Genomic DNA, 12,763 nt, shown 5'->3' on the forward strand with positions numbered 1-12,763 from the left:
CAGGAAGGCAGGCATGTAGGAAAGCAGGCAGCAAGCCATCCATCCATCCATCCTATCATCCATTCAATCATCCAAGGAGGCAGCCAGGCAGCCATTCAACCATCCTTCCAATCATCCAGTCATCCTGTCATTCAGGCAGGCAGAGGCAGAGGTAGAGATAGTGGTAGAGGTAGATAGAGATAGAGATAGGTGATAGAGTTATATAGATATAGCCCCCCCCCTCTGGCATGGCGGACTCTTGCCCTGCAACAATGGACCCTTGGATCTGAAGCTGCCTTCCTTGCTTTGCCAGAGCCGAGGCTGCACGGGTCTTTCCCCAGAGAGACCCCTGACCCACATGGGGAGCTGCAGGCTCTCCCGTAAAGCTTGCAAGGCTAGGAATTTTTGAAGAGCTTTTCCAGCTGCAACCCCCCCCCCCCCGGGCTGTGATGCTGCTCTGATTGGGGTGGGGTGGGGGCTGTAGATGCAGGGGGCCAGCCTGCCTGCCTCTGTGTGAGTGTGTTTGTGTGCCTGTGTGAGTGTGTTTGTGTGCACGGGAGGGTGAGCATGCGGCTTAGTTAAGCCTAATGTGGTTAAAAGCTTTAATATTGATGGCCTGTCAACTTTGTCCCGATTCTTCGCCTTTCAGTTAAAAGGTTTTTGTTGTTGTAGCTTATGCAGTGGCTCCGTTGCTATGGAAACATGACATCGAAATGACGTCCCTCTGTTTAAAAGCTTTTAGCTAAATTCCAGCCTGTCAGATGTAGGCCCCATCTTGTGCTGCCAGCCAGCCGCCGCTTGTGCTGGCCGGTGCGAAGAGCCTCCACGGCCGGCAGCTGCCATGGCTTCGGTGCCGGCCCCCGGCTGCCTGCTCTCCGTCCAGAGCGAGAAGCACCGGCGGGCACGCAACTGGACCGAAGCCGAGATGCGAGGCCTGATGCTGGTCTGGGAGGAATTCTTCGAGGAGCTGAAGCAGACCAAGAGGAACGCCAAAGTTTACGAGAAAATGGCCAACAAACTCTTTGAAATGACGGGGGAAATCCGGCATGGGGAAGAGATCAAGATTAAAATCACCAACATGACCTTCCAATACAGGTGAGTTGAGGATGCGAGAGGAGAGGTGCCTGGGCACCTCAAGAATATTCTGCCAATCCCTCTGCCCAGAAGAAGGATTTCAGGGCACCGTCCTTGCTACCCACAAAGGTCCCAGCAACCTTGTTGGGCAACAGTGATGGTAGCCCGAAACCACCAGGCACGGGCAGGAGGTGCCGGGCAAGCCAGGGTGGTCCAGAGTGGCACCGCTTGGTTCTGCAGGAGTAGAGGCTGGTCAAGCCAAGTCAACCTTTCCCAGGGAACCTCTGTGCCAATCTTGGTCCCTTTTTGCCCCTGAATCCCGGCAGATGGCCTCTCCAGAGAGTGGCGCCCAGCATGGTCGCTGTCCTGAGCAAATGAGCCAGACCTAGGAAATGCCATTTGTGCCCGTCCAAAGGGAGAAAAGAGAAGAGGGGAGGCACGGCTCCTATTGGACTGTCCAGATGTGCTCATTAAATGCTCACCTGTTGACCTGAGAAACCTTTGCTGTCTCTTTTTCTCCATGCGCGATCCTGCCAAGATGCCAAAGTTATTCCCAAGTGCTTCCGAGTTGCACCCCTTGCTTGAGTTAGGAGATCATCTAGTCCTCCCTTGGTCCACTGAGGGCAACTCCAAAGAGCCTAGAAAGCATCTTAAGATGTGAAGTCTGTAGAGATTCTCCACCATCTAAGGTCATGGTTGTCCCCAAAGGTGCTTTTTTTCCGGAGGCGACTTCAAGACGCGAAGCAGTTTCATTTGGCATTTGATCGGGGCTGCCGGCACCCAAAGCAGGGAGGGTATGGCATTAGGGGTTTCCATCTTGACTTTTCTGCCTCCTTCTCAGTATGGCTTAATTTCCACCACAGGGAATCTTTCCCCAAGTTTTTGTGTAGGCAGAGAGGGGAATTTTGACATGCTTTGGGTCAGAAAGCCAGAGAGTTCTCAGGAGTAAGTCAAGGAGGCATACTCTATGGATCTGAATTGATCCCAATCTTTGTGCTCCGTTTTTTCCCCTCTGAGTCAAAAAGAGAGGAGAGAGATGGAAAGGAGGGAGAATGCTTTTGTTAAGACTGGAGCTCCTACACTAATATCGAAGAAATGATAGAAGAGAATCATGAAAAGAAAAAGATGAATAACTTTTAAAATTTTAATAATTAAATTGGATCGTTGAATTGTTCCGCGGCGACTTGGCTGTGGTGAGCTGGTGCGGGGGGGGGGGGGATTGGCTGTGGCAAATTGGAGATAGCTGGACACCATCCGAGGATTCCTTCTGGAGTGAATCTCTTTTATTTATTTTTACTTTTTCCCCACACGCCATCACTCTGCTAAACAACTAATTCCCACAACACTGTCAAATTATTACTAAGGCTGTATTACTATTATTCTCCTCATCCTTCCTATCTCTTTTTTCTACTTATGGCTATAACTTTGTTGCTTGCATCTTTACGATTTATATTGTTTTATTTAGTTACCTAGTATGATTTTGATTGCTTATTTAGTATCCTATGACTGTCACTAAGTGCTGTATCTTATGATTCTTGATGGATGGATGTTTTTAGGTGCACTGAGAGCTTATTCACTGAAGAAAATTCTTTGTGTGTCCAATCACACTTGGCCAATAAGGAATTCTATTCTATTCCATTCCATTCTATTTTCTATTCTATTCTACTACTCTACTCTACTTTCTTCTTCTTCTTCCTCCTCCTCCTCCTCCTCCTCCTCCTCCTCCTCCTCCTCCTCCTCCTCCTCTTCCTGCTCCTCCTCCTCCTCCTCCTCCTCCTCCTCCTCCTTCATCTCTTTTATTCATTGTCCTACTCTATTACTCTACTCTACTCTACTCTACTCTACTCTACTCTACTCTTATTCCATTCCGTTCATTGGCATATTCTATTCTATTCTGTTCTATTCTATTCTATTCTATTCTATTCTATTCTACTCTACTCTACTCTACTCTTATTCCATTCCATTCATTGGTCCATTGTATTCTATTCTATTCTATATTATTTCCATGTGTGAAGCCCGTTTGCCTACGTGATTGTGTTTTTATCACCGCAGGAAATTGAAGTGCATGACGGACAGTGAAACCTTAGCACCCGATTGGCCTTACTTCAAAACCATTGATAGAATATTATCTAAAGTCCCGGAGCACAACGATGTGAAAATTCACGACAGCCAGCAACCAGGCCCTTCCACCTCACAGACGGAAGCCTCACAGTCACCATCCACCAAATCAGCGCCTCTCTATTTGCCATATAATCAGTTCCCGTACGAAGGGCGAGAAGAATTCTTTGAAGATGCCCATTCGGAGAGCTCCTCCAGCCTAATTTCGTATAAATTAAGGTAACCCCTCCACACATACACACAAACATTTTGACTTTCGAACCTTATGGGTTTGGCCCGGTGGGATTGGGAAGTCACAAGGAAACTGCTGAGGGATTTAGTAAAAGGTAATGATTCCCCTCGGCCATCTGTGCTAGTCATTCCTGACTCTAGGGGGCAGCGCTCATCGTTTCAAAGCTAAAGAGCCAGCACTGTCCAAAGACATCTCCGTGGTCATGTGGCCGGCATGACTCAATGCCGAAGGTGCACAGAACACTGTTACCTTCACACCAAAGGTGGTTCCTATTTTTCTACTTGCATTTTTTATGTGCTTTCGAACTGCTAGGTTGGCAGAAGCTGGGACAAGTCACGGGAGCTCGCTCCGTTATGCGGCGCTAGGGATTCGAACCACCGAATTGCCGACCTTTCTGATCGACAAGCTCAGCGGCTTAGCCTTTTGAGGGATTTATTGTTGCACACCAAAAAGAGAAATCTATGTCACGTTTGTATCACCATTCAGATCAACCTTGGAATTAAGGTCAGACGAGGAAGGAAAATTTCAAGGAGGTCCTCTAGTCCAACCCCCTGCTCAAGCAGGAGACGCTGTACCTTTTCAGTCAAGTGGATGTCCAATCTCTTCTTAAAAACCTCCAGCGATGGAGCATCCATCACCTCTGGAGACAACCTCTGTTCCACTGATTTATTGTCCTCACCGTTAGGAAGTTTCTCCTTAATTCTAGGTTGTTTCTCTCCTTGGTTAGTTCCCATTGTTTCTTGTCCTGACTTCTGGTGCTTTGGAGAATAGCTTGACTCCCTCTTCTTTGGGGAAGCCCCCTCAGATACTGGAATGCTGCTATCATGTCTCCCCTAATCCTTCTTTTTATCAAACTAGACATACCCATTTCCTGCAACTGTTCTTCATATGTTTTAGTCTCCAGGTCTTTAATCATCTTAGTTGCTCTTCTCTGAACGTCTTCCAAAGTCTCAACATCTTTTTTGTAATGTGGTGACCCAAACTAGACGCAGCATTCCAGGTGTGGCCTTACTATGGACTTATAAAGCAGGTACTGATTCTTCACGAGATTTTGATTCGATGCCTCTGTTTATACAACCAAGGATTGTATCCGCTTTTTTGGCTGCTGCCACACACGGCTGGCTCGTCTTTAAGGGATCGTCCACCGGGACTCCAAAATCTCTTGCTTCTTCTGTCTATAATTTTCCAAGCTTTTTATTTTTATTCTTCTGGGTTACCTCCTACTGTTATAAAGCAGGACGGGATGGGCCACGCATCCACCCTTGAATTATTTTGATATCATGATCAGAGGTGGTATTCTACCAGATTGGGCCACTTTACCCGAACTGGTAGCAGAAATCGCGGGTGGGCTATGACCCCTGACTCTATTTCGTCCTATTTAGGGACGTTTTTTTGAGCAAAGCGCATATGGGGAAAAGCCGGGAGCAAATGTGGACACATTTGCGCACACATTTGCAAATCGGTAGGGAAGGTATGGGACATGGTGGCTCAGTGGCTAAGACGCTGAGCTTGTTGATCAGAAAGGTCAGCAGTTTGGCAGTTCGAATCCTTAGCACCACATAACGGAGTTCCTGTGACTTCTAACCAACGTAACAGTTCGAAAGCACGTAAAAATGCAAGTAGAAAAACAGGGACCACCTTTGGTGGGAAGGTAACACTGTTCCATGCACCTTCAGCATTTAGTCATGCCGGCCACATAACCACTGAGACGTCTTTGGACAGCGCTGTCTCTTCGGCTTTGAAACGGAGATGAGTATCATCTCACCTACCAAAATCCTCAACCTCTTTTAATGACCACATAATCCCTTCCGGGGTGTGGTCTGGGCAACTGAATGGAGCTAGTAGATAATTTTTTTACTGGCCGGATGCCCTTCCCTGTCGCCAATGTGGAGTTTTGTTCAGTAGATAAATTCTCAAGTGTGCCCAGAGAAAGAAATATCTGCCTCTACCTAGGATTGAACTCACAGCCTCCTGATTGTGAGGCTGTACGAGCTCCAACGACGGCCGCATTTCACGGAGGGATTCTAACGCCGAAGTGTTTCCGTTTCAGAGCAGAAGAGCGACCGGTGAAGAAAAGGAAAGTCCAAAGCTGCAGTTTTCAGAAGAAGAAGTTGAAGCTCATGGAGGCCATGCTGGAAGAGCAGAAGAAGCTGAGCCGAGCGATGGAGGAAACGTGTCGGGAAGTGCGAAGGACTTTGGACCAGCAAAACATCATCCAAGTCCAGAGCCTGCAGCTGCAGGAAAGAATGATGAACTTACTGGAGAAAATGATCACCAAAGCCAATGTTTAATTTCTGCCTGGGGGATAAAAGGAAGGGGGAAAAAAGGAAGCAAACTTAACCTGTTTTGATAGAAATGGCTTATTTCATATTCCTGGGATAGTTTCTTCCTTCCAGGTAAATCAAAACGGGAAAGAAACAGCTTGACCTCCTTGTGGGATAATTCTTCAGCAAATACAATTTGGGCTTGATAATAGGAATTAATTTTGGGGGGAACGTGGTGGGCGAAGCCACATGGGTGAATCCAACAGCAGTGTTGTGGCCCGCCAGCAGCCAACAGAGCTGGCAGCAGATTCGGACAGTGAGGAGGTTGGGGAGGAACCTGGGCCAGTCCTGGCGTCTGGGGAAGGCTGTGATGAGGGCTCTGTGTCGGAGGCAGAGAGGGGGCCAAGGCCGTTCAGCAGTTATCAGCTGCCTTCGGAGTCAGACATCAGTGAGGCAGAAGAACAGCTGGAGTCTGCTCCCAGTGTGCGCATGCGCAGAGTTGCCAGACGAAGGGAACAGTTGAAGAGCAGGGGGCGACTTGGGAGTAAGGCCACAGGTGGACGATGAATGGCCCCTCCCAGAGGGAATAAAAGAGGAGCGAAAGGGGAGGGGGCTTTTGCAGGAAACAATTCGTTTGTTCGATTCGTTTCAGGAGTGTGAAGATCTGTCCGTGAATCTCAGAGACTCTATGCCCAGAGTCTTTCCTTGCACAGCACCTCATTTGGGAAAATATTGACATGGCAGCTTTCCAAGACAGATAAGGTCTGTGCTCATAAATATTCCTTTGAAAGGCTGTTTGCCAAGCCTTGGCTGAAGGTGAATGAGAGGAATTCACATTTGTTTAATAAAAGGGGTTTTGTCAGGACTGGGACTCTGCCTCGTGCTTTTTGGGGAAGCCTCGGTCAGAACAGCCATTTTTCTGATTTGCTAATAGGAGAGAGAGAGAGAGAAAGAGAGAGGGGGGTGGGAGAGAGAGAGACAGGGAGGGAGGGAGGTGGGTCTGGTCTTAGGATTTCGAAGGATGGAAGGTTTTCTTTAAAGCTTGCTTCTCCCCTAAGTTAGTTGAGATGCAAGTAGCCTGCAAGCGACGACCAGAATGGAGCCCGCAATTTATGTTGCTAAGTGAAACATTTCTTATGTGTGTTTGCCCCATTTTATGACTTTTCTCGCCACTGTTGATAAGTGAATCGTTGCATTTGTTAAGTCAGTCACATGGTTGTTAAGTGAATCTTGGCTTCCCCCATGGACTTGGCTTGTGAGAAGGTTGGTAAAGGGACCCCCGGGTCATTGCAGTTGTCATAAATATGAACCCGTTAACAAGCGTCTGAATTTTGATCGTGTGACGTGAACACGCTAAGCGTGAAAAAAACGCCCAGAAGTCACTTCTTCTGGTGCCTTCTGGTGTAACTTTGAACGGTCACTAAATGAACTGTCGTAAGTCGAGGACTACCTGTGTAGGATGGGTGGCCTTTACCGACAGTAGCTAAGATCAGAATGTAATAGGAAACTGAATGGGGCTATAAATATGCACTACAGTGGCGTGGTGGTGAGAGTGCAGTACTGCAGGCTACTTCTGCTGACTGTTGGCTGCCTGCAATTTGGCAGTTCGAATCTCCCCAAGCTCAAGGTTGACTCAGCCTTCCGTCCTTCCGAGGTGGGTAAAATGAGGACCCAGATTGTTGAGGGCAAAAGACTGACTCTGTAAACTGCTTAGAGAGGTCTGTAAAATCCCCCAGCACTGTGAAGTGGTATATAAGCCTAAGTGCTATTGCTAGTCCCTCCCTCCCTCCCTCCCTCCCTCCCTCCCTCCCTCCCTCCCTCCCTTCCTTCCTTCCTTCCTTCCTTCCTTCCTTCCTTCCTTCCTTCCTTCCTTCCTCCCTTCCTTCCTTCCTTCCTTCCCAGTAATTAGAATGCAGTATTTCAGGATAACTCTGCCCATTGCCAGCAGTTCGATCCTAACCGTTTCAAAGGTTGACTCAGCCTTCCATCCTTCCGAAGTTGGTAAAATGAGGACCAAGATTGTTGAGGCTGACTGTAAACTGCTTAAAAAGAGATGTAAAAGCAGAGTGAAGCAGCATATAAATCTATGTGCTATTGCTATAAAGCAGGGGTGTCCAAACTTGGCAACTTTAAGACTTGTGGACTTCAACTCCCAGAATTCCCCAGCCAGCAGAGCTTCTCCCCTAAGTTAGTTGAGATGCAAGTAGCCTGCAAGCGACGACCAGAATGGAGCAGAGCTGGCTGGGGAATTCTGGGAGTTGAAGTCCACAAGTCTTAAAGTTGCCAAGTTTGGACACCCCTGCTATAAAGGGAGCAATTTCGTGTTTCGGCTACATCGAAGCAAAACCTGATTCCTCCCTCAGTTCTTTTTTCTAGCTGTAATACAGATAATCCTCACTTGCCATTTGCCTTGTTTAGTAGCCATTCCAGGTTACGGTGGTATTTTAAAAAAAACATGTTGGCTTAACAATGAGAGTAGAGATTCGTTGTCCGAGCTTGTGGGTTGGTTTCTGAACATTTCGTTACCAGTAGCATCTTAGTGTGGTCAGTAGGTCTTGTGATGGGAGAGTCCTGTCGGGTGAGGGAGTAGAGGTAGGGCTTGAATCAATCTTCAACCTCCCCAAGCGGCCCTTCACCTCCCAATGACCTTCAGTGGGAGTGATTCCACAGGGGGCTGACTTTGTTCCAACCTCATTGGGGGCCAATGAAGAGAGACTGATGGAACAGCAAAGAATACAGTAGAATAGAATTAGAATAGAGGAATAGAATAGAATAGAATAGAATTAGAGGAATGGAATGGAATAGAAGAATGGAATGGAATGGAATAGAATAGAATAGAATGGAATAAGAGTTGGAAGGGACCTTGGAGGTCTTCTAGTCCCACCCCCTGCCTAGGCAGGAAACCCTACACCACTTCAGACAAATGGCTATCGAACCTCTTCTTAAAGACTTCCAGTGTTGGGACATTCACAACTTCTGGAGACAAGTTGCTCCACTGGTTAATTGTTCTCACTCCTTCGTTCTAAGTTGCTTCTCTCCTTGATTAATTTCCACCCATTGCTTTTTGTTCTACCCTCAGGTGCTTTGGAGAATAGTTTGACTCCCTCTTCTTTGTGGCAACCCCTGAGATATTGGAAGACTGCTGTCATGTCTCCCCTAGTCCTTCTTTTTATTAAACTAGACATACCCAGTTCCTGCAACTGTTCTTCATATGTTTTAGTCTCCAGTCTCCTAATCATCTTTTTTGCTCTTCTCTGCACTCTTTCCAGAGTCTCTACATCTTTTCTACATCGTGGCGACCAAAACTGAATGCAGTATTCCAAGTGTGGCCTCACCAAGGCATTGTAAAGTGGTATTAACACTTCACGGGATCTTGATTCTATCCCTCTGTTGATGCAGCCTAGAACTGTGTTGGCTTTTTTGGCAGCTGCTGCACACGGCTGGCTCCTATTTAAATGGTTGTCCACTAGGACTCCAAGATCTCTCTCACAGTTACTACTATTGAGGAAGGTACCACCTATACTGCACCTGTGCATTTGGTTTTTCTTGCCTAAATGTAGGACCTTACTCTTTTCACCACTGAATTTCATTTTCACCACTGAATTTCATTTCCACCGTTGAATTTCATTTTCACCCATTGAATTTCATTTTCACCATTGAATTTCATTTTCACCATTGAATTTCATTTTGAATGAAATTTGAATTTCAAATGCAAAGCCTTTGGAACAAGGCTGGTCATCCATGGTGTTCCTTGAAGGAGGTGACCAGAAACCCAAAAGACAGGCATGCAGGTGGGACTTTCATGTTGGGGACCCACCGCCCAACATGGGGACCATCACCCAACGATTGACACCAGAACTGTCCTTGCTCTCTGCAGTTAGCTGGCATGAGGGTCAGGAGGCCTTGGTGTTTTCCTTCGAACCAGGAGCACCAACTATGGCCATCAGCTGTTTTCTAAGCCTGCCTTTTGGCAGGCGAGAGGAGTGGTGCAGCAGCCTAGATGTAGAGCTATTAAAGCCTCACAATCAGGAGGCTGTGAGTTCAATCCTAGGTAGAGGCAGATATTTCTCTCTCTGGGCACAATGAGGATATACCTGCTGAACAAAACTCCGCATTGGCAACAGGGAAGGGCATCCGGCCAGTAAAAAAATGCTCTGCTAACTCCATTCAGTTGCCCAGACTTCACCCCGGAAGGGATTATGGGGTCATTAAAAGAGGATGAGGAGGATGATTTTGGTAGGCGAGACCTTTCGCCTTGTATTGTCGAATTCAAATTGAGACGTTTTGTGGAACGGGGGTGGGTGGGGCTCCAGGATGTTCAGCCAGGGGCACCTTGAACGGGATGAGGTAGAGAAAACGAACACCGGTTGCCCAGAGTATGCTTAACCCATTCAGCCTTCTCTTTCTCTTTCCGATTGACAGTTCACGAAATTACCCTGATCTCCAGGAATCTCCTTTCATGAAAACCCATGCTTTGGACACCTTTCCCGCTCGAGAACGGCGCCAATCTTCATGGCGCTGAAGAGGGAAAAAAACTATGGCCCATGGACCGAAAAATGGACTCGTTGCTCCAACTTGAGCCTTCGGTCCACGGAGACCACGGAGAAGGAAGAGGAGCAAGTCAACATCTGGACAAGGCCCCGAGGAGGCTGCGCCGAGCAGGAGGCGGGAAAGCAGGAGCTGGGAAGACAGACATGGGGATGGTCCCAGCAGGAGGAGGTCTCTAGGAATCCCCCCACCCCACCCCAAAAAGATCAGGGAATGAATGGCTGACCAGGCTAGCAGGATTCCTCCCTGCCAGTAAGCCAGATCTTCCTCCTCGTCCCTTCTCTCTCTCATCTGAGGCTCCAGGATCTCACAAGGATAATTCAACACACCGAAGGATCATCTACGTTGGGGAAAAATATATATAGGAAAATTCCAGAAGAACTTTTCTACTTGCAAATACTGTAGTATTTGTGGGGGAAATACACGAGGATTGTATGCCACAAATTTATTGATTATGTTCCATTCTACAAAGCATAGTTCTTTCCCAAAAGCGTACGTGCTCGAATAGGGTTAGTTTTAAAAGACATTAAAAGAGCGACAGAAAAATATCATTTATATTTTAAATATAACGCGAAGACCTAGCCATCCTGTTCCAAAATTATACATTTTATTTCTACTTCCTTATTCCAGTTTCGGGGAGGGGGAAAATAATATTCTGGGTCACATCAGAATCAGCGGCAACCACCAGTGAAACAGATATTAAATCTTCAGCTTTTACGCCGATTCCTTAAAAAAAAAATCATAGAGTTTGATTTTATAGTCGAATTCGGGCAAAGGAAAAGATCTGGATTGAATTTGGAATTCGGGCACCAAATTGAATTGATGTGATTGCGGAAATATCAAAAAAGAAACTCGATTGTTGAGGATGGATATGGTGACACACCTTAGTACTCAGGGCAGGGAGAGTTCGAGTTGAAAGCCAAATTCATGATGGAAGAAGAAAGAGGAGGAGGAGGAGGAGAAGAGATAGTCTCTATATGCAGGGCATAGTTCAGAAGTGGTATTTAGCCGGTTCGGACATCACACGCATGCGCAGATGGCACACGCAAGCAAATTGCCATGTTTTGTGATGCCACAGGCAAATGGTGCGTGGGCACCTTTCTGGTGCTGGGAGAAATGGTAGTAACAGCAAGCGAGTCCTACCTCCGGCATAGTTAACCAAACATAGTGAAGAGAAGCTAAGCAGAAACCCTTCTGGTAAGAGAATGGAGGTCATGGAGATGGATGGATGGATTGGGGGGAGGGAGGGAGGGAAAAAAAGGAGAGAGAAGTCCAGCTTTAAGGAGCAGGGATAACCTAGCCAAAAGGGCCACCAAGATGAAGGGGCATGTTGGTCTGTGGCCATAACACTCTTCCAGGTGAGGCAGGCTAAAGCTATTTCTGGATACCGGAAGGTAGATGCTCCCACTGAGGCAAAATGTTTGGAAAAGTCCTCTTTTGTGTGTCTTTTGGTCCTCATCCTGTTGGCTGAAAATGTGTTCCCTCATAATGTATGTATGTATGTATGTATGTATGTATGTATGTATGTGTGTGGGATTCGAACCTGGGCTGTTATTACATATTTGGCAGTTGTATTAGCCTCTAAGCCACAAGTTCTCCTCCCTTATCAGCTGAGCCGAGGAAATGATTAAGTATGCTCCCTCCCATATTTGGACACCCTGGGTGCTTTGACATAACACCATATATATACACGTACGTGTGTGTGTGTGTGTGTGTGTGTGTGTGTGTGTGTGTATAAAATGACAGTTCAGTTCTGCTCCCCCTGCCCAGAGTTGAGGTGATGGACAGACAAGCCAAAAGCTAGGAAACGGTTTATGGTAGAGCCCAGAGCGGGTTAAAACTTTTCAAACAAAGGATGTAAAAAACAAGGCTGCATGAGGGAGGACATCAGAGGCCAAAAGAGAAAAAGAAAAATGCAGTGGTTAAAAACAAGCTCTCCATCTCGTTGATTAGTTCATCAATAAGGTTTTTGCAATAAAATGTTCATATTCCCAAGGAACGGAATAGGAACATTTTATTCCGAAGGGTGGCTCAGTGGCTAAGACGCCGAGCTTGTCGATCAGAAAAGTCGGTGGTTCGGCGGTTCGAATCCCTAGCGCTGCGTAACGGAGTGAGCTTCCGTGACTTGTCCCAGTTTCTGCCAACCTAGTTTGAAAGCATATAAAAATGCAAGTAGAAAAATAGGAACCACCTTTGGTGGGAAGGGAACAGCGTTCCGTGCGCCTTCGGCATTGAGTCATGCTGGCCACATGACCACGGAGACGTCTTCGGACAGCGCTGGCTCTTCGGCTATGAAATGGAGATGAGCACTGCCCCCTAGAGTGGGGAATGACTAGCACATATTTGCGAGGGGAACTTTTACTTTAAGGTTTTTGCAATAAAATGTTCATATTCCCAAGGGAATACTCCCAATGCTCAAAGCCGGAAGTTTCCAGAATGCAATGGTTGCCCAGAGAGATATTCCCACGTGAAAAGCAGGAAATTTTGGAATCTAGTTCTCCTTTTTTGAGACAAATATGAGGGTATTTTTTTAATGTTTGTAAACCGT

The 12,763-nt window shown here is 46.8% G+C and overlaps 1 protein-coding gene across 3 annotated transcripts in view; it reads left to right on the top strand.

Moving 5' to 3' along the window:
- The first annotated feature begins 512 nt into the window (after positions 1-512).
- The window catches only part of MSANTD1 (Myb/SANT DNA binding domain containing 1), a 108,293-nt gene continuing 96,042 nt past the window's right edge, over positions 513-12,763 (top strand). Inside the window, exons 1-4 of one of the 3 annotated variants that reach the window (XR_014175859.1) lie at positions 513-1,074; positions 3,106-3,390; positions 5,459-5,799; positions 10,090-12,282. Coding sequence is in view for 2 of the 3 variants with exons in the window: in XM_081959026.1 (XP_081815152.1) it covers positions 821-1,074; positions 3,106-3,390; positions 5,459-5,753 (834 nt within the window). In the remaining variant the exon portion in view is untranslated. Of the gene's footprint in view, positions 1,075-3,105; positions 3,391-5,453; positions 7,378-10,089; positions 12,283-12,763 lie in introns of those variants that run through there. The other 2 variants (XM_081959027.1, XM_081959026.1) reach the window with 2 other exon arrangements.

This window comes from Natrix helvetica (genome assembly GCF_964273705.1).
Source record: "Natrix helvetica genome assembly, chromosome: 7".
Lineage (NCBI taxonomy): Eukaryota > Metazoa > Chordata > Lepidosauria > Squamata > Natricidae > Natrix > Natrix helvetica.